Source organism: Ornithorhynchus anatinus, chromosome X1, assembly GCF_004115215.2.
Source record: "Ornithorhynchus anatinus isolate Pmale09 chromosome X1, mOrnAna1.pri.v4, whole genome shotgun sequence".
NCBI classification, from domain to species: domain Eukaryota; kingdom Metazoa; phylum Chordata; class Mammalia; order Monotremata; family Ornithorhynchidae; genus Ornithorhynchus; species Ornithorhynchus anatinus.
The window spans coordinates 85,567,219-85,592,888 of NC_041749.1; the positions used below are offsets into that span (position 1 = coordinate 85,567,219).

The window sequence follows — 25,670 nt, forward strand, 5'->3', positions numbered from 1 at the left end:
TCGTTACGTTACAGCTTATTACAGCTCATCGGAGAAGCAGCGTGGCTTAGTGGAAAGAGCACGGGCTTGGGAATAGAGGTCGTAGGTTCTAATCCCGACTCCGTCACTTATCAGCTGTGTGACTGGGCAAGACACTTAACTTCTTTCTGCCTCAGAGACCTCATCTGTAAAATGGGGATTAAGACTGTGAGCCTCACCTGGGACAACCTGATTACCTTGTATCTACCCCAGCGCTCAGAACGGTGCTTAGCACATAGTAAGCGCTTCACAAATACCATCATGATCATTATTACTATTACCACTTTCCTCATCCTTAACACCCGTCATTCCTTAGGAAGTCATGGATTTGTATCCTTTAGTTAAGATGTGCCTGGTTGTATTTGTTTGTATTTTGTTAGAAGCATCTTCCAGTACTGTTGAGGATTTGCCCTGTTTCCTTCCCAACTTTCAGACCCTTATCATTAAGATCTTTTTTTCTGTGTGTCTGACGGTTGTCAATTTGTCAGTACCACCCAATATTTACTGTAGTATTTCTCAAGCTGGGGCCCGTGACAACCACCCAGCTTAAATGCCAACTCCATAGAGGCAGAGGGAGCCATCACCCCCATGAGATTGGCACCAAAGGGGGCAAAGTTATTATCTTTAACTACAAAGCTTTTTAGGCAGGGCAGGCATAATTTGCCTGCTCTGCCCCCTGGAGCTGGAAAGGGACCAGAGATGGAGCCGAGATGTCCTCTCCGGCAGCCTGGGGATCAGAGTTCTGGGGTGGCTCTGGTGGCACGAACCCCATGGGACCACATCATTGTCGGGCCACTTTCCTGTCAGGATCCATCGGCCACAGCTGGGGCTCTTTTGGCTGCACAGGCAACCTGGCTCCGTTGCCTTGGCCGACGGATCCCGGCTGAAAAATGGCCCGGCGACTCTGCGGCCCCGTGAGGGTCCATGCTGTCGCTAGAGCTCCGGAGCTCTGACCCCTGTCTCGTCTCCATTGCGTCCCTTAGGCTGCTTGGGCAGATCGGGTGGGGGAGATGTGGGTGGAAAGCTCCCCGTGGAGCTCCTCAAGGAGCTTGGGGGCCAAAGCCTTTTTTCCTCCTTGGTCCCTCAAAGCCCCGCCCTCAGTTTCACCCCCACACTCAAAATGAAAAGTTGGCACCCCGACCACTGCTCCTCCCCAAGATCTTCCCCAGCCTTTTCCCCGAGTTGGAATACTCTACAGAAGGCTTTTAGCACCTTTTCGAAAACAGCTGCTGCTGCCTCATGTTTCCATTCTCAAAATAAGGCTTTGAAGAGCTCCCTGGTGGCCAGCGGGAGCACAATGGGCTCTTTCCCCCCCTTCACCTCTCTCCCTTCTATCCCCCGTTTGTCCCTCTCCTTCTATCACCCTTTGCTCTTAATGATAGCAATAATAATAATAATGAGTGTGGTATTAAGTGCTTACTATGTGCCATGCCAAGCACTGTACTAAGTGCTGGGGTAGAAACAAGATAATAAGATTGGACACAAGCCCTGTCCCACTTGGGACTTATAGTGGAAGGGGGAGAGAGAACAGGTATTTGATCCCCGTTTCACAGGTGAGAAACCTGAGACCCAGTTATTACCTCCAAAGAGGGTAGCATTGTAAGGCACCAAAAAAGGTTGGGTTTTGAGTGTGTTTTTTTTCTTAAACATATGTAATCGCAAACAAAAAGGGTATTTCTTCCACGATACCTTGCTCGAGCCAAGTACTGGCTGGTATAAATTTCTGTTTTTCGCTTTCAGATTCTCACTAACATAGTGTATGTTCTTTTCCAGCCCGCTGTTATCAAACTCTTATTTGAAAAGTTTCCACAGTTCATGTTAGAAAGGTGAGTGATAGGTATACAGAGAGGATTTTGTTGAACAGCAGAAGCTGGTTGACCCTTCTGCAAGCCACTCAGGAATGCCATCAGGTGCCCCAAAGGGCATAGTTATGTAGAAAACTTTTTTGCATGACCTTGGCATTTGCCCTTCCTCTGATGAAGGCTCTAACCTGTATTTCTCCTGATGTTTCAGATCGGGCAGTGATGAAATGGGTATACCTCAGCTAATCATCAACCAATTTAAATGGATTGACAGAATCGTCGATGGCAAGGTGATTGTTGTTCTTTAATTCCACTTTTGTGCTCAGTCCTCTCTCTCTCTCTCTCTCTCCCAAAACTTGATGTGACATGAGCTTTCTCTTCCACCGCTGGGAAAAAACAAATAAAACTCCAATTCTTAAGAAGTATGTGGCCGTTGTTGCAGTTGATGTTTTTTCTTGGCAAACCAGGGTGCCAAAGTTGCCTAGAATTTTTTTTTAGTCACATTAATTGAGCGAGGCCTTCTCCGTGTTAAGCACCGGGGTAGATCAAAAATGGTTTCTTAGGCTCTTTTGTGTTTTGAGGCTTGAGAAATAATCACTGAGAATGGTCAGTAATGATTTTTGATCATTTTCTGAAAGTATTTTTTCCTCTGAATTTTAGATCCAATTCTATTGAAAATGTAAATTCTGTCAAGGAAGTGGACGATATCTGTTCTTGAATCTTTTCGATGACTGAGTACTGTTTTATTCCTTCTAATGTTTCCAGCCTCAGAGGCCAGTGGAGTTTTACTTACACAAGAAGTATTATATGGTGTCCTTTAATTACTAATCAGTGGCGTAAGTTTTAAGATCACACACATGCCACTGTTTTACACAGATCCAAGAGGCCGATAGATGCGAAGTATTTAACGCACTGCACAAACAATACGGGAAGTTTCAAGTTAATTTTGCATCCGTGTGAGCTGGTTTGTAAGCACCTCTGTCCCAAAACATCTGGCACCATTACCATTGTGTGGAACCCCAAATGGATGTAAATTTATTTCCCTGTGGACTTGGTTAAAGCCTCTGAGATTTGGCCTCAGAAACTGGGTTGAGCGGGAAGGGAATGACAGGCCTGTGCTGGGTCTAACATGTAATGATGAGATGGAAGCTTGCTATGGCGATGTGCCTTACTCTGCTGTCTCTCTCCCTTCCAGGATTTCAACACTAAGATTTTACAGCTGGTCAGCATCGTTCCACTGGCCCTGCAACATGACATTATCACCAGTTTGCCAGAGATCCTAGAGGATTCCCAGCGCGGTGACATGGCCAAAGAACTCTGGTACTGGCAGACCCTCGTACTCCACCCCCTGCATGATGTGTCTCTCTATGGGACTTAGCTTTGGAGATTGCTTCCCTCACTGGGGGTTGAATGAGGTCTGGGAGTTGGGCATTAGTCAAAGAAAAGATAATGATGCCCTAATTTGGCTCCCAAAGCATTATTACCTGTTATCAATAGTTCTGTGACTGATGGCACATTTCACCGCCACCCCAGGGACCAGTTGAGTGTACTGTATCCCGGTGGAGTTGGCTGGCCCAAGTCATCGCTCGGGGCATTTGGACCCTGCTGTGATAGCCTGTTGTCTTCATCTAGCATTGTCCACTGGAGTTAGGGGGAAAATCTTTCTGGGGGCCATCTGAAATGATCGTCCAAAGCGAGGTCCCCTTGAAGGTGGCTTGTTTATTGTTATATTGTCCTCTCCCAAGCGCTCAATACAGTGCTCTGCACACGGTAAGCACTCAATAAATTTGAATGCATGAATGAGGCTCGTTCTGAGGAGTCTAGATTCCCCCTAACTTTGAGAGAGTTCTCTTACCTCTCAGAGTGGGCATGACTTCCTCCATAGGGGTGATTTAGGAAAAACAGAGAGAGTCCACCCTCTGGACCCATGTCTGGATTTTGACAAGGCAGCCTGGCTAGATCGCATTTTGACAACTTTCTTCTTGGTCTGTTTTAAGTTTTGGTTCGGACCACTCCGCCAGTGTTGGAGAGCTGTGATTTTTGTCTGAGCACCTGACAGCAACATTTGTTGAGCACCTCAGAGGTGCAGAGCAACGTGCTAGGTGGGATGGGAGGTTAGAAGATACGGTCCTTGCCTTCAAGGGGCTTACTTTGTAATGAGGAAGACACAGAATACATTTGCAGGTAGAACAAGATGAAAAAATGGTAAACACACTGCAGCTCTCTGGCAATTTTTGATAAAAGTGCTGGGGGATTTAGGGACGTGTGAGGCTCAAGGGCAGGCTAGACGAAGAAAGCGTTACTGGAGAGTCTGGAGGCAGATGGGTCTCTGGCCTAGAAAAGTGAGAGGAGAAGGAGAAAGTGGTAGTAACACTTGGACACAGCATTGAAGAAGGGTTCAGTGGAGAGGAAGGAGAAAGGGTGTTCCAGGCCTTGATCAGACTTTATAGCTGCTCTTGACCATGAGTTTTGTTTTTATTTGAGAGCCTTGGCAGGAATAGATGGGGGACGCTCCGAGGGAGTTCCACTCTTCTTTAGGAGGGATTGCTCAGTTCACATTCATGGGTTCCACGTGCCACTATTCTTTTCTCCCCTAAATGTGGGAATATTTACAAATTCAGACTATTCGGAGAGAAACGCTGATTGAAAACCATATTTCGTTCTATCAGAGTCATGTAGATGGCGCCACGGGTTCCATCCCCCATCTTCTATTCTGTAATGCGTAGCCCGTATTACAGCCTAGTCATAGAGGCTGGATGACAGAAGAGAGTGAAGAGAAATCTTTGTAGTCCTCGTTGTCAATAAGTATTTCCCGAACTCTCCTGGAGAGTTAGCTTTCTACCTGGTGCTAAGGCAGAGGCTTAATGAGGTATTTGTGTACGTAGGACACTTGACAGATGGGGTTGCACTGTCCTCAGCGGGGAGTGCGCGTGAGATCAGCTTTTGGAAGCAGTCGAGTGCCCTCTTTCTCCCCAAAATGGCAACTCTCTGCCGTATATGTCCCCTCCTCCTAGCTTTTTTTGGGGCATGCTACCTGGAGGTGGTGTTGATCTGGATGGATTCATGAGAACCTCAGGAGCATCCCTCTTACTCTCCTACACCTAAGGTGTACCCCACTGTGCACCCAGTCCGCATCTTTCCCGGGGCAGTTCCCCCCACCCTAGTTATGCAACTGGCTGGAGCACACTTTAAGGAGTAGATCCGGGCCTTGCTTTTAAGGAGCTGACGGTCTAGGGAGTTGAGATGGGAATAGTCTGGGGGAAAATGGTAGGAAGAGGGGGAAGAGTTGGGGGGAGGTGGAAGGGAAAGACAGCCCTTGGAAGGATGAACAAACAAGCATCACCATTCTCTGTAGGCGAGATGGCAGATTGAAGCTGTCCTGGGGGAAACACGGAGGGAAAGTGGGAGAGAAATGGGGATCAGTGGAGGTACGCGTGGGGGAGAAGTAGGAAACAGATGGTGGATAAGAGGGAGATAAGATGTGGGGAAAGTCGGTCACGGAACAGGAAGTGAATGTTTTGGATCAGCTGATGAGATATACTCAAGACAGACTTTTCCTAGTTGGAATCTGCCCTGCTCGCTGTTAATCTCTGCTAACTTTTCTCCTCCACCCAGCGTCCTAATGAAGCAGAATATCGCATTAACTATTCCAGTCTTGGATGTCCTGCCCAGCCTCTACCTTGGACCAGAGCTCCTGGTGGAGGTAAGAAGTGGGTGACCTGGGGACATTTCCTGATGAAGGCCTCCATTCTCCCACCCACAAGGAGCAGCTGCCTGTAGGAAAAATTAAATGCAGTGAAAATTTAAGTTGGAAACCATGATTGTGCCTATTCTCTTTGTTTAACCTTTGTTTGGGGCAGATGTACGAAGTTGTCTTTGCCTCCCCTTCCCCTCCTTCCTCATCACCTCCCTCCCTTCCCTTTCCCACCCTTTTTTTTGGCAAGGGTGGTGCAGGGGGGTGGTAAGCTGTAACAACTACCCTACCAAAGGCCAGTGGCTTATCTCTCCAGATATCTAAACTAGGCCCATTCCTGGAGGTAGTTTGAAAGAAATGAAAGGCAAAAATTTTTGTGTCACCCAGGCACTTTATTTTAAACCGAAATGGTGTTGCTCTTAATTTTAGCTGCGCCAGTCTCTCATGACCCAACTATCCATCGTCAAGCTGGAAGATTTACCTGTGATCGTCAAGTTCATTCTCCATTCCATCACAGCCACAAATGCTCTAGAGGTATATTGTTATTACTTATTTAGCACCTATAATGCTAGAGGAAAGAGCACCATCTAAAAACCTTTAACCTACATTTCATAAAGTCCTTGGTAATGCCCACTATTTGTGTGTCCCCAGCATGATGGTTCTGGAGGGGGTCAAGGCGCTGGGTTAGTGGAGGGAGATATTAAATATATCCGGTCTAGGCTCCCACTGATCGTGTTTGTACTTGTATAGTTTAGTTTTAAGCAGAATGGCAAAAAAATTACGTTGACTTTTTTTTTAAATGGTATTTAAGTGCGTACTATGTTCTGAGAACTGTACTAAGCACTAGGGTAGATAAAAGCTTGTTACAGGTTGGATACAGTCCCTGTCCCACATGGGACTCTCCGTCTAGGTGGGTCTGTGTGCTCCTCCAGACTGTAAGCTCCTTGTGGGCAGGGAATGTCTCAACTTTGTTGTATTGTCTGCTCCCCAAGTACAGTGCTCTCTAAATATCATTGCTTATGGGCCCATGGCAATCGGTCGTATTTATTGAGCGCTTTACTAAGTGATTGGGAGAGTATAACGTGATAGACACATTACCTGCCCACAACAAGCTTGCAATCTAGACGGAGAGGCGGACATTAATATAAATAAATTATGGATACATGTATTAGTGCTGTGGAGCTGGATGGAGGATGAATAAAGGGAGCGAATCAGGGCAACTCAGAAGGAAGTGGGAGAAAAGGAAATGAGGGTTTAGGGAAAACTTCTTGGGGGAGATATGCCTTCAATAAGGTTTTGAAGATGGGGAGAGGAATCGTCTGTCAGATATGAGGAGGCAGGACGGGGGCGAGAGGTCAGTGGGGAAATAGACGTGATCAAGTTACAGCGATTAGGTTGGCATTAGAGGAGCGAAATGTGCGTGCTAGGTTGTAGGAGGAGGAGGCAAGGTGATTTAAAGCCGATGGTGAGGAGTTTCTGCTTGAATGCGGAGATGGATGGGCAACCACTGGAGGTTTTTGAGGAGTGGGGAAATGTGGACTGAACATTTTTTTACAAAAATGACCTTGGCAGTAGAGGGAAGTATGGACTGGACTGGGAAGAGGCAAGAGGCAGGGAGGTCAGCAAGAAGGCTGATTGAGGCACGGTAGCTTGGATTAACTTGGTAACAGTTTAGATGGAGAAGAGAAGGCAGATTTTAGCGATGTGGTGAAGGTTGAGCCAGCAGGATTTAGTGATAGATTGAATTTGTGGGTTGAAAGAGAGAGAGGAGTCAAGGATAAACAAACAGCATGGCCTAGTCATTCAGTCGGATTTATTGAACACTTACCGGGTGCAGAGCACCGTACTAAGCGCTATTGGGAGTACAATACAACAGTAAGCAGGCACAGTCCCTGCCCACGGTGAGTTTGTAGTCTAGTCTTGGGAATCAGAAGGACCTGCGTTCTAATCCTGGCTCTGCCAATTGCTTGCTGCGTGACCTTGGACAAGTCACTTAAATTCTCTGTGACTCAGTTTCCTCAACTGTAAAATGGGGTGGCCTGTTCTCCCTCCTACTTAGATTGTGAGCCCCGTGCGGGACAGGGACTGTATCTGACAGTGAATTCGTACCTACCCCAGCGTTTAGAGCAGGGTTTGACACGTAGTAAGTGCTTAGCGGATAATAAAAAAATGGGTAACACCAACGTTATGGGCTTGTGAGACAGGAAGGACGGTGGTGCTAGCTACAGTGATGGAAAAGTCGGAGAGGACAGGTAATGGGTGGGAAGATAAAGAGTTCTGTTTTGGACATGGCACTGTACTAAGCGTTAAGGAAATTACAAAGAAATTGCTTGTTCTCCGGAACCTCATAAAACAAGGTGGAAGTGGGTCAAACAAACAGAAAACCAGAATCTTTTTTTTTTAAAACCAGCAAGAGTAAAGCATCATCCAGTGAAGAACATTAGGGAAGCGGCGTAGCTCAGTGGAAAGAGCCTGGGCTTGGCAGTCAGAGGTCATGGGTTTGAATCCCGGCTCTGCCACATGTCAACTGTGTGACTGTGGGCAAGTCACTTCACTTCTCTGTGCCTCAGTTACCTAATCTGTAAAATGGGGATTAAGACTGTGAGCCCCACGTGGGACAACCTGATTACCCTGTATCTACCCCAGCGCTTAGAACAGTGCTCTGCACATAGTAAGCGCTTAACAAATACCAACATTAATTAGAAAGAGTAAGAAAAAGTGCTTAGAAGGTCTTTCTGGATGCGTCTCTCTCCTAAAACAATTTTGGTGATGATTTCTTGGGTTTTGAGTCTAGGGTGACATGCATATAATAGTCAAGGGATTCACTGTGATGGCATACCTTTGCTCTCCCCCCGTCCAGTGGAGGCCCCATAACAATGATAATATTTGTTAAGCGCTTACTGTGTGCAGAGTACTGTTCTAAGCGCTGGGGTAGATACAGGGTCATCAGGTTGTCCCACGTGAGGCTCACAATCTAAATGCCCATTTTACAGATGAGGTAACTGAGGCACAGAGAAGTTAAGTGACTTGCCCACAGTCACACAGCCCTCTCACCAACCCCCCACCATCTGGTGGGCCTTCAGTGCCAGGGTTGTCTCTCCTTTCTCCAAATTGTTGTTACCAGCTTTTTAGTTTACAAAATGCTTTGGCCAAATATCTATGGTTGGGCCTCCTTCTTTTTGCCACCTCGCAAAAGGAAGGTCAGTCTTATTCTTTTTCAGTGAAAGAGTGGTGTGAACTGGTCTAAATTGAACTCTGCACACATGAGAACTCTCATACTCTCTGCAGGTGATCTCTGAATTACGCATGAAGTTGAGCCTGGAATCCTGTGTTTTGCCCTCAGAAATTCAAAGTTTGCACAAAAGCAAAGAACAAGCAAGGTAAAGTACCCGCTCAGTCTTTGCCTCTACCGATCTTCGTGATTTCCTTCACGAGAAAGGAAATGAGGGAGCTCTTAGTCTCTCTCAGTGAGGCCTTTACTCTGGCTGTTTTCTCTACAGTCTGCTGTGCTCAGCTTGGAAAATTCATAGGCTGAAAAATGGAATTAAGTTGAACTACTCTGGGTCATGTGGCAGCCCTTTTTTTCTGGGCTTTTCCCCTGAATTTAGGGTGGATTTTAATGTGAGATCATCTCGGGAAGTGTTTTGAATCCAGTTTACAGTTTAACATATGAAATTCCGGTGTGCAAGAAAGAGAGCCTCTCTGATGAGATGAAACTTTAGTAATTCACGATAGCTGTAATTTGGGAGCTATTCCTTTAATTACAGCCCCCGGGCCTTTGGGACTTACAAAAATCAGAGAAGAAAGAATTTGATTAAAAATGGCAAACAAGGCACATGGCACTGTGTTTCTTTAGCCTACTGCTGCTCCCTGCCATCAGATGCCTCAAAATCACTACGTAGGGAGAGCATGGGAAGGGCTGGGGGGATATGTGAGTTGATCGTTTGTGGTTTTTCTTCTCCTTGGAGCTGCTTTAATAGATGATGGTGCTTCTGGCTCATAGAAACAAAAGAATGATTGTTCTATCTCTGGTTGCTTTTAATCCTTCTAGAAATCAAAGTGATTCCAGCCAGAGCTGTATCGTCCTCCTCTGTGATGTGATCAAATCAGCTCTTAGATTCCAGAAGTCCATGTCAGAAGCTTGGATTAAGGTGATTGTCTGTTAAAGTGAATCTGCCTGGCTTTCTTGGGAAGAATTGGACTGGTCTTTGTTTCTTACGACTGGAGAAGGGTCTGTCCTGTTCTTCCTTTCCCCAAAATTATTCTGTACACCAGGAGAGATTTCCGAGGAAGTTGGTCTTGAAGTGGGGGAAAAAAATGTGACTGATTGAGAGTGTACTGGGGAGCAATGATAAGGTTTTGCTATAGACCTATCTGGAGAGCCATTAAACAGTGTTGGAAAGAGAAAGATGTCCCTAAATTTCCATTTCTGGGGAAATGTTAGTACTCTTGGGTGACTGATGGAAAAGTGGGAGAGAAGGAAGGCTCAGGATAGGTCCTTTCCTTAAGGCGTGTGTGTGTTTGCAGTTGTTTTTTGGTACTTGTTAAGGGCTTAATTTGTGCCAAGCACTGTACTAAGCACTGAAGTAGAGACAAGATCAGTGTAAGAGACTTCCAGGAATACACAAATAAAGACTCGGTAGGTGAGGGGATTCAGAAGGTCATCTGAGTAGAAGCGTTTGCTGATGTTATAAGAGCTGACCCACTCTCCCAGAGATGGGATGGAGAGGAAGTAGGAAGAGTCATTTCTGAATTCTAACTATTTTCATGTCCCTTTTATCTTCCAGGCAATTGAAAACATTGATTCTGTGTCTGACCACAAGGTACTGTCTATGCCGTGTGACACCTTCCTACTGTGTTGAAATTTGGTAGTTTATTCTTTCCAAGCAACAGTCACTTACCTCAGGGCCTCTCTTAAATTGGGGGCCATTTCTAGGACCCTATGGCTACTGGTTGCCACCTCCCTTCATTCGTTCAGTTATTTATACCGTCACTCAACAAGTGTCTACTATAGTGCTCTGCACACAGTAGGTGCTCAGGTAACACCACTGCTATCGATACTCGTTGTCCATTCTCAGCAGTGGAACGACTCATTTCCAGGCCACTCCCACCGTAGTACTGCATCGAACGTGAGTGTGAGACAGTAGCGGGATTGGGCAAGCAGGCCAATCCTGCTGCTTTAACTCTACAGATGAATTGTGCTGGCGAGGGGGTCAGCTGACTAGCCGGTCATCAAACGATCTGTTTCCCGTGGCATGGGAGGGGTTCAGCGAGGGGAATTCCCTCGTAGTCGATTAATTCAGCTGTCATATCTTTGGTAACAGGCTCTTGACCTGATAGTGCTGCTGATTATCTACAGTATCAACCCTCAGAGTAAGAAGCACATAGGGAAGGTGCTGAGGACCAAAGCTCAGTCGGGCTGCCTTCAGGAGCCGCTACTGCAGAGGACTTTCTCTGGTCACCCCACCGTGAGTATCTCCCAGGCTTTGAGCTCCCTCGCCTTGGAAACGGAAGGCTCCTGAATTGTTTAAAGCAAGGGTCCGAGCCGTGTCAGGGTGAGGTGGGCCACCTGGAGCTTCCTAGAAACCCTGCCTGGGCAAGTAGTTGTGGTTCTCACATTTTCCTGTCATCAGGATTTTGTGGAGCTGTCCTAAGCTGTTGGCTGCTGAAGCTAAACTACCTCTACCCCTTGGAAGCTGGTCTAAGGACCTTTTCAAATGATGGGGGAAGGTGGAGGTGGTGATGATGGGAGCTTCATAGGTGTGGGGTGAGCAGCTAGAGATAGCCTGAGGGCAGAGAGGCAAGAGGGCCGATTAGAGACCCATCCACGGAAGATCTGGCTTTAGCCATATTCCCTTGGCCTTTCCATAGCTAGGTTCCTCCCCAGCCCCTTCTATGGCTCCTCGAGGAGAATGGCAAGTAAGATGTTGAAGAGAAGTGCCTGACATTCACTGGGAATCCTGATCTCCAGGCAGCACCTGTGTTGCATTTGTTTAGTAGGTCCTGACGATTAGACCTCACATAGTAGGCATCTCAGAGTTCTGCTCTTTGAGGAAAATGATCAGTCGTCAGTTCTCCTGGTCACTTTGGAAAGAAATCAGCTCAGGAGGACAGAGGTTTTCATGCCGTTCAACTTTGATCTTTACGTCACAACAAGATCGGCTTGATGTGTAAGGCACTCTTAGAACATGCTCGCAGAAGCCACATAGCTTAGTGGCAAGAGCCCGGCCTTGGGAGTCAGAGGTCGTGGGCTCTGATCCCACCTCTGCCACTTGTTAGCTGGGTGACTTTGGGCAAGTCACTTCACTTCTCTGTGCCTCAGGTACCTCATCTGGAAAATGGGGATTAAGACTGTGAGCCCCACATGGGACAACCTGATTACCTTCTATCTACCCCCAGCGCTTAGAACAGTAAGCGCTTACCAGATACCGCCATTATTATTAGAGTGCTGACTTGTCCACAATCAATGGTATTTATTGAACGCTTACTGTATGCGGAGCGCTGTATGATACAACATTCAAGAGACTGGCCAAAGTTGGCTCGGAAGCGGAGGGAACTCTCCTTTGGAAAACCCAGCCCATCTCAGGTTAAGATCTGTTGCGAAGGGGAACCAAGAAGCCCAGAAAGCCTCAAATGCTGCTTTCCCACCCTAATTGCAGTATCTCTGTTGCAGGTTTTCAGGGATTACTTGCCGTCCCTTCTGTCAATTGCTCAGATCTTGCTGCGCTCTGTGGATCACAGTGTGATTTCTTTTGTCAGCCTCCTGTATAAGCATGCATTTCTGTCTCTTGACGCTTACTGTCAGCAGGTAAGTTTGGCTAAAGTGACTGTGGGAACTGTGGTAGAGGTGTGGGGGGAGGAGGTAGCCAGAGAGAGCGTGGCCATTATTAATGCCATTTTAAAAAGTTTATTCAGAATAGGCCGGAGGGACGATGGGTATTAACTGCAAATAACCCAATTGCTGATTGAGGCTAGAAATATATTTTAGATGATTGGTAGTGTGTGGAGGCGGGGGCGGCGGATTGGGCTTTTGTGATGAAAGGTGGGTCAAAGAGAAGTGCTATTCTCTCCATGACAGGATATGAATCAGTAAGATGGAAGTGGTCTAGAGTCATTGATAAAGTGTAGACCTATCCTGACAGCAGCATGAGCTCAAGTCACTAGGGGGAATGTGCAGGAGATTTGGGTCTTGAACGGAGTAAAAAGAGGCTCCGGGATCTGCTACAGAACCCCAAATCTGAAGGAAAGTTAGTGTGCCACTTTCTGAGAGTGGAGACTGAACCGGGTGGTGTCTGTCCCATCCTTGAGATTTGTGTGTCAGCCCAGTAAGAATTCATCCTGGATATATTTGTCTGAGTCTGTGCTGTTTCCTCTTCAGATTGTTCTGACAATCCCATAATGACCCAGTTGAGAGTACCAGTCCAGGGGGTGAAATGGCACTTATTTTGGAAAGGAGAATAGATAAGGAATCCCAAGAAGCGAGCGCTCAGGCTGCGAAGGACAGAGAAGAATGGAGAAATCAGGAAGAAGGATTCGGATCGACAAACAGACAAAGTGGGGGGGATGTCCAAACTAGCGGAGGTTAAGTGTAGGAGAAGTTAGGGCAGATAGACCTCCGTTACCCCAGTGGAGAGGAGGGCTAGCATTACTGTACAAAAAATGAGGAGGTATGGGTTGAAAGCATATAATTACGGCAAGGTACAGAGCGGAGGGAGGCACGGATCCATTGAAGTGACTTTCTGCTGCTTCATTGTGTCTTCCCCTTATTGTGTCTTCCCCTCTCAGGAAGTTATTGGCACCCTAGTGAACCACGTCTGCTGTGGCACTGATGTCGAAGTAAATATTTCTCTAGACCTGCTGTTGGAACTGGTGGTGCTGAAATACTCTGCTATGTGCATGTGTTCATCCCTTCTGAAGGTACTCGTGCCCTACTCTTTGCCTGAATGAATGTCTGTGTTCTCATGAGTAACGCTGCTAGGCATGGCAAAGAGATCAATTGGCCTAAGTCAGATCCGGATTGTGGTCGTCCGGGATGACCGGGGATCGTTGGTTGATATGAAACTGAATGATCCAAACCGGGGAGGCTATTGAATGTTTCCTCCTTATCCTAGGCCATCTAATACAGGGCTGCTTGGGAGAGGCCGCGTGGCCTAGTGGCTTTAAAGTACTCGATTGCCTTGCCCCCTCCTACCTCACCTCGCTACTCTCCTACTGCAGCCCAGCCTGCACACTTAGCTCCTCTAATGCCGACCCTTCTCATTGTACCTCGATCTCATCTATCTTGCCCCCGACCCCTCGCCCGCGTCCTGCCTCTGGCCTGGAATGCCCACCCTCCTCATATCCAACAGTTACTCTCCCCCCACTGCAGAGTCTTATTGAAGGCAAGCTCGACCAAGAGGACTTCCCTTTCTAAGCCCTCTTTTCCTCTTCTCCCCCTCCCTTCTGTGTTGCCCTGCCTTGCTCCCTTTATTCATTCCGCCTCCCAGCCCCACAGCACTTATGTAGACATCTGTCATTTATTTCTGTTAATGCCTGTCTCCCCCTCTAGACTGTAAGCTCGGTGTGGGCGGGGAGTGTGTCTGTTTATTGTACTCCCTGCACACAGTAAGTGCTCAATAAATACAATTGGTTGACTGAAAGAGCATGGGCCTGGAAGTCAGAGGACTTGGGTTCTCATCCTGGCTCTGCCGCTTCTCTGCTGCATGACCATGGGCAAGTCACTTTGCTTCTCTGTACCTCAGTTACCTCGTGTTAAATGGGGATTGGGACTGTGTCCAACCTGATTATCTCGTATCTACCCCAGCGCTCAGTAGAGTGCCTGGCATGTAATAAGCACTTAGCAAATACCATTTAAAAGTAATTAAAAAAAAAGGAAGGCCGCAAACACGTGGAACTCAGTACCACAGGATAGTGAGGAAAATAATGCAATGAGATTTAAAATGAATTTGTTACTCAGATTATTAATTTGCATGAATGACCTCTTTAGCAGTGTTTCTTCCATTAGATTGTAAGATCCTCAAAGATGGGGGCCTTGTTTTATATGTCTATTGTTTTTCTTTTGCTTTTTAAATGGTAGTTTAAGTGCTTACTATGTGCCAGCCACTTTATCCAGTGCTGAGGTAGATATAAGCTAATCAGGTTGGACAGGGCCCACAGTTTTAACCCCCCATTTTACAGATGTGTTAACTGAGCCAGAGAGGATAAGTGACTTGCCCAAGGTTACACAGCAGACAAATTCATTCAGTTGTATTTTTTGAGCGCTTATTGGGTGCAGAACACTGTACTAAGTGCTTGGAAAGTACAATGCAGCAATAAAGAGAGACAATCCCTGCCCACTGGCAGAGCCGGGATTAGAACCCAGGTTCTTCCGACTCCCAGGCCCGTGTTCTATCTACTAGGCCACTCTGCTTCTCCAAGTTCACTCTGCTGTCCGTATCATTTTTCTCAAAAATCATTCTGCACGTCTCCCCACTCCTCAAAAACAACTGCAGTGGCCAGATCTAGAATTGATTGACTTTTTGCTGTACTGGCCAGAAGTTGCTGTATTTGTTTAAATTGTGATGTATTGTTTTGAACAAATGATTTTGGGGGCTTGGCTTTCCTCCTGAGATGAGATCAAGATAGTCATTGAGAGAGGAATTTCATTTTTCATCTTCTCAATATAATGGTTACTCAGCTGTATGTGAGTTGCCCCGATCCCTGTGATATCTGAGCACTTTTTTTTACAACGTTGAAAGAAACTCTTTTGTGTTCTTCCTGGATTACTGGTGCCTTAGAACAATGATTCAGATACTGAATTTGTGAGGGGTCTTTAATCATCAGGCAAACTCTTTACCATCTGCTTTAAGGCATTCAATCACAGCCTCCTACCTTACCTTGCTAATCTCCTACTGCGACCCACATCACGCACTTCACTCCTCCTATGCCAACCTACTCACCGTGCCTCCATCTCGTCTCTTTGGCCATCGACCCCTTGCCCAAGTCCTTCCTCTGACTCGGAACTCCCTCTGCCTTCGTATGTGACAGACCACCAGTTTCCTCATCTTCGAGCCCTACTAAAATCATATCTCCTCCAGGAAGCCTTCTCCAATTAACCTGCCCTCTCCCCACCCTGTCCTCCCTCCCCTCTGCGTCATCCATGCACTCGGGTGTGTACCACTTAAGCACTTTGGTACTCACCCAACCCCCCAGCCCCCAGCACTTACGTACATATCCTTATACTCTGCCATTTCTCCTCTCTTTAATTTATTTTGATGTTTGTCTTTCCCCCTCTAGCTCTTGTGGGCAGGGAATGGGTCTACCAACTCTGTTGTATTGTCCTCTCCCAAGTGCTTAGTCCAGTCCTCTGCGCACAAGCGCTGAAGAAATATCACGGTTTGAAAGGACTGCATGTAAGCAGTGGATTTTATGGGACTTTTTTCCAGCTGGGCCTCCAAACCATATGGGCTGCTCATTTTGGCATTTTTCTCTTCCAGGGCATTTTAGAATACCTGGATAATATGACTCTTGAGCAGATAAGAAAACTTTTCACCATGCTCAGCAGACTGGCATTTGGCAAGGGTCTTGAAGACAGCAGCCACATGCAGGTAAGTAAGAAGCATTATTCAGAAGGCAAAAGCCTTTTAGCTCATTTTCCTGTTTAAAGGAAATTTGCACCGTATGATTACTCTGCATGTTCACCTCACTTTCTGGCCTATATTATGTTAAGGACAGCTTTTTAGATTGGGCAGTTAGCAAAGGTAAACTTGCCGCATGTGGCCATCTCCACCCGATGTGGACTTTTTTAATCTCACTCTTTGGATGCAGTGTAGAGGAAACTCTAGCAGTGGTAACAGATTTTTGTTGGGGCTTATTCAGGGGTTAGCGGGGTGCATTCCAGATCCCTCACAACATCCTTTAACTAATGCTCAGATGCAGTTAGTCCTCTCCTGCCTCTGTGACCCTCCTGTGTGGTAAGTTGGGCTCTCCTGCCTCCCGGACTGCCTCTCTGGGACTCCAGGGGACAGAAGATAGTGTGGTGACCAGAAGATAGTGTGGTGACCCAGAGTGGAAGGGCACCTCGGCACAGCAGGAACAGTGTTCACTCAGCACCCAGCTCTGCGGCTAAAGTACCAGGCAGAATGTTTAGAGGTCTTATCTTCTGCCATGTTTGCCAGAGGTGGGCAGATGGTGCTCGGAACGTAAATCCATGTCCCTCGTAGTGCCCATCTTAGCGGTAGCAGGAGGTGCAACTTGTGAAAGAGGCCACAGAAATGATTATTTGTTAGTTGTGGTATTTATTAAGAGCATACTATATGCCCGGCACTGGGCTGGGGTAGATACAGTCTCGTCTTATGCCGTCGAGTCGTCCCCGACCCATAGCGATGTCGTAGGCACATCTGTCCCAGAACGCCCCACCTCCATCTGCCCGTTCAGACAGTGGATCCACAGGGTTTTCTTGGTAAAAGTACAGATGCGGTTTGCCATTGCCGTCTTCCACATGGTAGACTTGAGTCTCTGCCCTCAAGTCTCTCCTTTGCCGCTACTGCCCAGCACAGGGGAGTTTGGACTTGTGGCAGATTGCCATCCACTCACTAGCCCAAGCTAGGAATGGAAATGCCTCTGCTCGACTCTCCCTCCCACAGTTGAGACTGGGAGAGTACTGGAAACGCTCCAGGTGCGACCCTGAGAGGGGAGATACGAAGTAGGTAGATTAAAATGCAGAATAAAGGCGAGCAGACAACAGGCAGCAGAACCAGTAAACCGAGGCAACAAAGGTCAAGACACGTAAATGAGCAGTTTTTGGAGTGGGGAGCCCTCTGACTCCCCACTGCTCCAGGAGCCCAGTCCTTGGTTTATAAGCCACCCCGACCTCCCTGAAGGTTGTTAAGGTAGTCTTCTGCCACATTGTGTCCTGCCTTGCCAGGAGAGGCAAGTCTGGGCAATGGGCAGCAGACATTAGCACCCACCCTGCAAAAAATCTCAGCTTTTGGCAATTAAAAAAAGTTCACTCAAATCCTCCTCCTTTCACAAGTTCATGACAGACCCGGTTCCTGCTGACTCTGAGGAATAATATGTGGAAGTTCTTGAAAAAAGTTACATGTTCGTTCATTCAGCCGTATTTATTGAGCGCTTACTATGTGCAGAGCACTGTACTAAGCAGGAAGGTACAGTTCAGCAATAAGGAGAGACGATCCCTGCCCACACCCGGCTCACAGTCTGGGAGGGGTGGGGGGGAGACAGACATCAAAACAAGTAAACAGGTGTTAATATGGTATTAAGTGCTTCCTTTGAGCCAAAGCTCTGTGCTAATGACTTAAATTAGAGTGGGTCCTTGTCAGATTGGGTCTCACAATCTGAGAGGTGACTTCTCTTCTGAAACATTTCCCTTCACATCAGGCTCACGATCTCTGCTTGACAAGGAGTCCTGATTTAAAGGCCAGACGGAAAGCATGACAGCTCCTGTCTGTGTTCCTGTAGCCCCTTGTCTTTGCTTGGCACAGAGGCCTTTCCCTCCTGTGTTTCTTTATGGAAAAGAACACCGTGCAGAAGTGAGTTGCGTAACTTGGGGGGTAAGAGCCATTGTTTGTTTTTGAACTCCGGGGCCTTTGGAAAGTTCAGTGTTCCCTGAATCCCACAGCTGCCCACCTTCAGAATTGCTAATCCCGGCAACGTCGATCACAGGAATATAAACTGGTTTGAACTCTGTAAAAAAAAAAAAAAATGATTTGTCTCCCGTTGTGCTTCATGGACGTAGAGGTGCCCATGAGTCATCAAAACCATCTGTGGTCTCTTATCGCCAACATCTTTACAGTGCTCATTCTCTTCTGTCTCCTTAGGATGACCTGCACATGGTGATCAGAAAACAACTCTTCAGTCATGTGTCTAAGTACAAACTAATAGGGGTTATCGGTGCTGTGTCCATGGTGGCGTCCTTGATGCAAAACAGGTGAGCAAGAAGAGGATGTCCCTTGTTCTTGTACCGTTGAGGAGGCCCGGGGTGGGGGAGGTGGTTAGGATTGGTAACTTCTTTCCCCTGCTGACCAAAGTAGGGGTCCCTTAGGGCCAAAGCCCCGAAAGAGTTCACCCAGTTGGGGAGCTTTTTGTGTCCCGTAATGCATTTCCCTTGTAACTTTCTCCTTGCTGCCAACCAGACCAAGCAGGCCTGCGTTTCTTTATTGCCTTTCCAGTCCTATCTAGGGCTTCCAGGCACAGCCTCTCTAACCTGTGTCATCTGGGTTGGGACAGTCGGGTGCCCTCCCGTGACAGATTGTCCAGGTAGTTTGGGGCAGGGTAAGCAGTTGGTCTCCAGGTACAGCCTTGTAATGTCGTTGACTCGCTCTGGAACCGGTATATTAATTATTGTCATTGTCATTACTATCATCATCATTATTGTTAATAGTAATCTTACTGGGTGCCAAGCACTGTACTACACACTGGAGTAGATATAAGATCATCAGGTCGGACATAGTCGTAAGTAGGAGGGAGAGCAGGTGTTTCATCCCCATTTTACAGCTGAGGAAACTAAGCCTCAGGGAGACAAAGCAACTTGCCCAAACTCACACAAAAGGCCGAGTGGCAAAGCCTCTGACTCCCAAGTCCGTGCACTTTCTACTAGGCCGTGCAGCTTCTCAAGACCCCAACCAATATTTTCAGAATCCACAAGTAACTTAATTTCATTCTTTCAAGGAACGTTTCTAAGCCCTGATTTGACCGTGTGTATCACTCTGGTTGAAAGTTTTGAACAGGGCCAGGGACTCTTGTGACCATATTCTGGCCAACCCACGTTTGATGTAAAAAAAGAACAAATCCTCCCCTGACCCTTCTTCCATCTCTGGGGACAGAGGGCATATTTTAGAGCTTCAGTAGGGGACTTCTGTTGTAGAACGTGGCAAATCATAAACTCAGGGTGTGCCTTGATTTTCAGAATTGAAGCTTCTGAACGTAATCCAGTTGAAGAAAAGCTGAGCGATGAAAAAAAAGAACAGGTGAGGGCCCCAGGAATGCAGGTGTTAAGTTTGCCCATAATCTACAGTGTTGGAGGGGTGTATGTATACAAGTAGCTGTAGTGACCTTTTCTTTGCACTGATCCTCGCTCTACAGTTCTCAATTCCTAAGGAAAACACATCAATTTAGAAGCCTTTTCTGGTATTTAAATGTCTCTAAAGGGTTTAGTCTTTCGTGTGAGGAACATTTGGGTGAAAATCTATAGAGAAAATTCAGAATTGCCCTCCTCAGAGCCTACCCTGAGCCCATGGGAAGAAAAGTGGTGACTTCTTAAGGGTGTTGTCAACAGAGATGGGAAAATTGGAAGGAGGAATGTTTCTCTTTTCTGTTCATGTCCTTCTAACTCTCATCCCTGTCATGTTAGACATTGAGTTTGTGGTGCCCGGGGGTGATGGCCATCCCAGGCGGAGATGCCCTGGAAATAAGAGAAAGTGCTGGCTGCTCCAGTAGGGTCCTGGTGGGGCACTGGGGATGGGAAGGAGTGAGTATTGGTTGCCCCGACAGCAGGCAGAGTGAAGCCGAGGAAGGCGATTGAAGGGTGGGGGTGGTGGGGATGCCGTTATAGGGGAATGGATGCTGAATGAATATGGAGATGTTTTGGGCGGACCCCCTGAGATCGGTATCCTTCTTTTGCTATTCCAAAGGTGACTTCTTTGTTGGAGCTGATTTGTTCCTGCAGTGAGAACTCCCCGCAAGCTTCTGTGCTCTATTATGATGAATTTGCCAACCTCATCCAAAAAGGAAATTTGGCTCCGCAAACCCTGGTACGGCTGACTCTCCTCACTTGTTCTAAATGAGATCATAAACTCCATTCTTTGTACTGTCAGCCCTGAATTACCACTTTTTTCTGACCCTCGCCTCCTAACCTACACTTTCACCCACATCATTTTCTAACCCGAAACTGCCCTCTGCCACTGTCCTCGGCGTTCGGTTTCTGGACCCTCTCTCCTATCTCAAACTTGTGCCTCTCCTGACTGTCCCCTAAATGGCAAGTCCCTGCCTTCAACACGGACTTCTCCAACACATTTGACTCCATCACTCTTGCTGCCCACCTCCCATCCCTGGATCATCCCTATGCTTCGCTTCCTCTCCTCCCTCACGCAGCTTTGACATTCTCCTCACTCGCTCCCTAATTTTGTTGTAAATTTGGCTAGTTTGAGTGTAAACTCCGGGATGGGGACCGTGTCTTTTCTTCTGTTACATGTTCCCAAGCCCCCGGTCCAGTGCCCTGTACATAGCAGCACTCAGTGAATGCATTGATGATAATGCAGACCTTACTAATGAATGAAGCTAGGTTGAGGTGCTGTAAGGTTGTCAACTAAGATTTCTAGATGCTTCTTGCTACCTGGTAGGGGCCTGGATATCTAATTGGAAGTGCAGTGACTGAGGTTTGGGGGGAAAGGAGAGGCAGGTGCCCCACCTTTCCCCTCAGATTCCCCTTCAGGCACTGTCTCCCTGCACAGTCCTACTTGTGACTTTGTCTTGAACAGGAATGGATGGAGCAGTCCATGTTGAATGCTTTCCAGGATGCCTTTGTGGTGGACCATGACCCAGCTCAGCAAAGGTAAGCTAGCGCTTTGGCCCTGCTTTGATTCCCCTCATTTAAATGCTTCCTTCTCCATTGGTCTTATCCACCCTGAGTATATAAAATGCCAGGTGACTACGGGAACAACTAGGGGACCTGGATATGCGCAGGGAACGTGTCTGCTACTTCTGTTGCGTCGTACTCTCCCAAGCGCTTAGTACAGTGCTCTGCACCGAGTAAGTGCTCAGTAAATGCCACTGATTGATTGACTTCAGGATACTCTTGACTTCATATGACTTTTCTGAACAGTTTCTAAGTATCCCAGCCGTAGTCCTGCCGTTTCGGGATGTAGTGTGACTTACTGGAAAACACCTAGAGCTGGGAATAAGGAGACTGGGATCTAATTGTGGCTCTGATAACGGGCATGTAGGGTGACCTTAAACAAGTAGTTAAATCAGTCACCCAGTTGTATTTATCAAGTGCTTACTGTGTGCAGAGTACTGTACTAAAAGCTTGGGAAAATACAATATAACAGAATTAGTAGACACGTTCCTTGCCCCCGACGGGCTTACAGTCTAGAGACAGTCTAGAATGACATACAGTCTGTAGACATACGGTCTGCAGCATTAATATAAATAAATAAATTCCAGATATGTACATAAGTGCTGTGGGGCTGAGGGAAGGGTGAATAAAGGGTGCAGATCCAAGGGCAAGGCCGACATGGAAAAGAGTAGGAGAAGAGGAAATGAGGGCCTGGTCGGGGAAGGCCTCTGGGAGGGGTGCCTTCAATAAGACTTTGAAGGTGGGGAGAGTGATCGTCTGTCACATATGACGAGGGAGGACGTTCCAGGCCAGAGGCGGGATGTGGATGAGAGGCTGGAGGCCAGATAGACGAGAGAGAGGTACAGTGAGTAGGTGGCATTAGAGGAGCAAAGTGTGCGGATTGGGTTGGAGTAGGAGAGCAGCGAGGGAAGATAGGAGTGGGCAAGGTGATTGCTTTAAAGCCGATAGTAAGGAGTTTCTGTTGGATGCGGAGGTAGATGGGCAGCTACTGGAGGTTCTTGAGGAGTGGGGAAACACGGCCTGAACGTGTGTGAAGAAAAATGACCCAAGCAACAAAGTGAGTGCGGAGAGACAGGAGGCAGTAGGGAGGTCAGCAAGGAGGCTGTTTTTTTTTTGTTTTCCCAATGGTATTTAAACACTATGTGCCAAGCACTGTACTAAGTGCTGATGCAATAATTAAGGCAGGATAGGATAAGTACTTGGATTAATGCAAAAGCAGTTTGGATAAAGAGGGAAAGGGAAGATTTTAGCGATGTAGTGAAGGTCGAACCAACAGCATTTGGTGACAGATTGAATATGTGGATTGCATGAGAGAGACGAGTCAAGGATGACGCCAAGCTTATGGGCTTTTGAGACAGGGAGGTTGGTGGTGCTCTCTATGGTGAGGGGAAAGTCAGGGAGGACAGGGTTTGGGTGGGAAGGTAAAAGAGTTCTGTTTCGGGCGTGTTAAGTTTGAGGTAACGGCAGGACCCCCCAAGTAGAGATGTCTTGAAGATAGGAGGAAATGCGAGGCTGCGGAGAGGGAGGAAGGATCGGGGCTGGAGGTGGAGATTTGGGAATCATCTGCCTAGAGGTGGTAGTTGAAGCCGTGGGAGTGAAAAAGTTCTCCAAGGGTGTAGCTGGAGAATAGAAGGGGACCCAGACCTTGCGGGACCCCCACAGTTAGGGGGTGGGAAGCAGAGGAGGAGCCCATGAAAGAGACTGAGAATGAGCGGCCAGGGAGATAGGAGGAGGAGCCCATGAAAGAGACTGAGAATGAGCGGCCAGGGAGATAGGAGGAGGACTAGGAGAGGACATTGTCATTGAAGCCAAGGTTGGATAATGTTTCCAGGAAGCGGTGATGGTTGACGATGTTGAAGGCACCTGAGAGGTCTAGGAGGATTAGGATGGCGGAGAGACTATTGGATCTGGCAAAAAGGAGATTATCTGTGGCCTTTGAGAAGGCAGTTTCTGGGGCGTGAAGGGGGTGGAAGCCAGATTCGAGGGGGGTCAAGGAGAGAATTGGAGGAGGGGAAGTTGAGACAGTGGGTGTAAACAACTCTTTCAAGGAGTAAGGAGAGGAATGCTAGGAAGGATATCGGGCAATAATTGGAGGGAGCTGTGGGGTCAAGGGAGGGTGTTTTAGGATACAGGAACTTGAGCATGTTTGAACGCAGTGGGGAAAAAAGCCACTGGGGAGCAGAGTTGAAGATGGTGGTCAGGAAGGGGAGAAGGGTAAGTGTTTTGATAAGGTGCAAAGGAATGGGGTCAGTTTCGCAAGTGGAGGATGTGGATTTTGAGAGAAGGCAGAAAATCTCTCTGGGACTCAGTTCCCTCATCTAGTGAAGCAATAAGAAGTAGCCTGGCCTATTGGAAAGAGCATGGGCTTGGGAGGTGGAGGACCTGGGTTCAAATCCCCACTCTGCCTCTTGTCAGCTACGTGACCTTGGGCGAGTCTCTTCACTTCCCTGTGCCTCAGTCTTCTCAGCTGTAAAATGGGGATTCAGTACCTGTTCTCTCCAATACTTAGACTGCGAGCCCCACGTGGGAGAGGGATTGCGTCTGACCCAATTGAGTTGTATCTAACCCAGCGGCTAGAACAGTGCTTTACATATAGGAAGTGCTTAACGGATACCATAAAAAATAATACTTGCTCTCCATACTTCTTAGATCGTGAGCCCCATGTGGAACAGGGACTGTGTCCCGCCTGATTACTTTGTATCTACTCCAGTGCTTAGCACAATTCCCAGTACAGAGTCGGCACTTAATAAAGGCCATTTTAAAAACAACAGCCCAGTAACCCAGGAAGTGTTCCTTTCACCTACTGCATGTACCTCAGATGCAGGAGAGTTTCCATCCCTTGGATTTGCTTTTCCGTTGGTGGTTTTCTGGTGTTTGTTTTACTTGGTGTCTGTCCCAAATGCCTTTAGTAGTTGTGCTTATTCTTTGGGTGTTCCTCCGCATCATGCCCCCCTCCCTTACTGCCCCCCCACCTCATCCCACATCAACAGGAGTCTTACCAAGTGGTGGTTTCTCTGCAGGACTGACCAGTCACCTGTGAAAGCTTTGTACCACCTGGAAGAAGATTCTCCGGGAGAAATTGCTATCAACCTCCTGCCACTGCTGGCCCAGCAGGATCTCAAGAAAAATATCTGGGATTGGACTCCCGCAGACCCTGAGAAGAAGTCAGTGAGATTTCTCTTTTTCAGAAGTCTCTGTGCTTGCCTTGAGCATCCCTGAGGACTGTCAGGCTGTCAGGCATTTGAGCAGAAAGTTTTCCCCTTGGAAGGTGGAATTAGGAATGGGTGGCGAGAGCAGGGCAACTTCCTTGATTCCCTGGGACACTGAGATTTGACCTTCTTTCTAAGGGGCCAGCAGATTCCAAAACGCACCATTTCCCTTTCCTCCCTGTCCCTGCCCAGAAAAATCCCTTTGCATTGGGTTTTCCTCTCTCACTCCCAATCCTATTATCTTCCTCTGGGGGTTCCCTGCCCAGTGACTGCAAGTGATATATCATGTGACTTGTGCTGGTGACTAAGGATAATAATGAACCAATAAAATGCAAAAAGAATACTCTCTTTTTTTCAGAATAGTGTCTCCAGTATGCCTGCCACCCTTTTTCCGGTTACTGAGAATTTGTGTGCAGAGGCAAAATGCTGGAAAATTGGACGACATTGAAGGTTTATTAGGTACTGGATAGAATTATAGCCCTCCTCTTCCTCTCCCTCCCCCTCTTCTCCTTCTCCTTCTTCTTTTCTTCTCCTCCTCCTGAATGAGATTGGGGCAGTATTGCCTTGTACCTGGTGGCCACAGGAAGAGCACTAATGACTTCTTTGAAGATAGTACAGCATCTTTGCTTACAGACCAGTGATGTTGCAGAGCTTTGGCAGGAAGGGGGGTGTTTGTGGGAGGGATGTGTATTGGAGGAAAAGCAAGAAGCAAGGAGCAGCTCAAGGCAATAACGAATGCTTATTTTGTTGTTACGAACTGAGTGAAACTAAAGCTCCCTCTCCCTCTGGTTTCAGTTTGCCCCATATACTTCTCTGAGTTGGAGTCCCAAGAGACGCTGGCTTCCATGCTCCAAGAGGAACGTTCATTCAAGTGCTCGCTCTTGTTCCTCGCTATCAACTGGTTCCGGGAGGTAAGCCAAGCTGCCGGGACTCCTCAAACCCAAAGTTTAGTGACACTAAAAGGGGGAAAAAAAAAAAGTTTTCTTTTTCTCCTCTCTCCCACATTCCCTAGGAAGTCTTCTGGGGACTAGGAAAGTTCCTAGCCCTATTTTACAATATACCCACCCACAAGTGGCCCCCTGCTTCATTGTTACTTGGGTTAGTGACATTCCTTAATGGTCTGTTTGACTAGACCCTTCTTTCTAGGTGCCTTCCCACATCCTGAGCTTTATGTGGAGTAATTCTTTGTTCCACAATTGAGGTTCTGAAATGTAAGGGCACTTGTTCATGTTTAGTATCTAAGTAGAAACCCACCTCTGGCAGGAAGTCTTTCCAGGTTAACTTCTCCCTCCCCTTGTCCTACCGGCTCCAGTCTTTTAGTCTGCCATAGTGGGTTTTCATGCAGGCTAAAATGTTGTTAAGGTATTAGAAGC

The 25,670-nt window shown here is 47.3% G+C and overlaps 1 protein-coding gene across 1 annotated transcript in view; it reads left to right on the top strand.

Annotated features, from left to right (window-relative positions):
• Positions 1-25,670, top strand: part of FANCD2 (FA complementation group D2) — a 74,490-nt gene that overhangs the window by 14,237 nt on the left and 34,583 nt on the right. Inside the window, exons 7-25 of the mRNA XM_029050642.2 lie at positions 1,792-1,844; positions 2,032-2,110; positions 3,016-3,140; positions 5,436-5,523; positions 5,944-6,048; positions 8,803-8,894; positions 9,566-9,665; positions 10,302-10,337; positions 10,839-10,982; positions 12,188-12,322; positions 13,300-13,431; positions 15,990-16,100; positions 18,333-18,442; positions 19,421-19,481; positions 20,145-20,264; positions 20,991-21,064; positions 24,109-24,252; positions 24,656-24,756; positions 25,093-25,208. Coding sequence (XP_028906475.1) covers positions 1,792-1,844; positions 2,032-2,110; positions 3,016-3,140; positions 5,436-5,523; positions 5,944-6,048; positions 8,803-8,894; positions 9,566-9,665; positions 10,302-10,337; positions 10,839-10,982; positions 12,188-12,322; positions 13,300-13,431; positions 15,990-16,100; positions 18,333-18,442; positions 19,421-19,481; positions 20,145-20,264; positions 20,991-21,064; positions 24,109-24,252; positions 24,656-24,756; positions 25,093-25,208 — 1,926 coding nt within the window. The remainder of the gene's footprint in view (positions 1-1,791; positions 1,845-2,031; positions 2,111-3,015; positions 3,141-5,435; positions 5,524-5,943; positions 6,049-8,802; positions 8,895-9,565; positions 9,666-10,301; positions 10,338-10,838; positions 10,983-12,187; positions 12,323-13,299; positions 13,432-15,989; positions 16,101-18,332; positions 18,443-19,420; positions 19,482-20,144; positions 20,265-20,990; positions 21,065-24,108; positions 24,253-24,655; positions 24,757-25,092; positions 25,209-25,670) is intronic.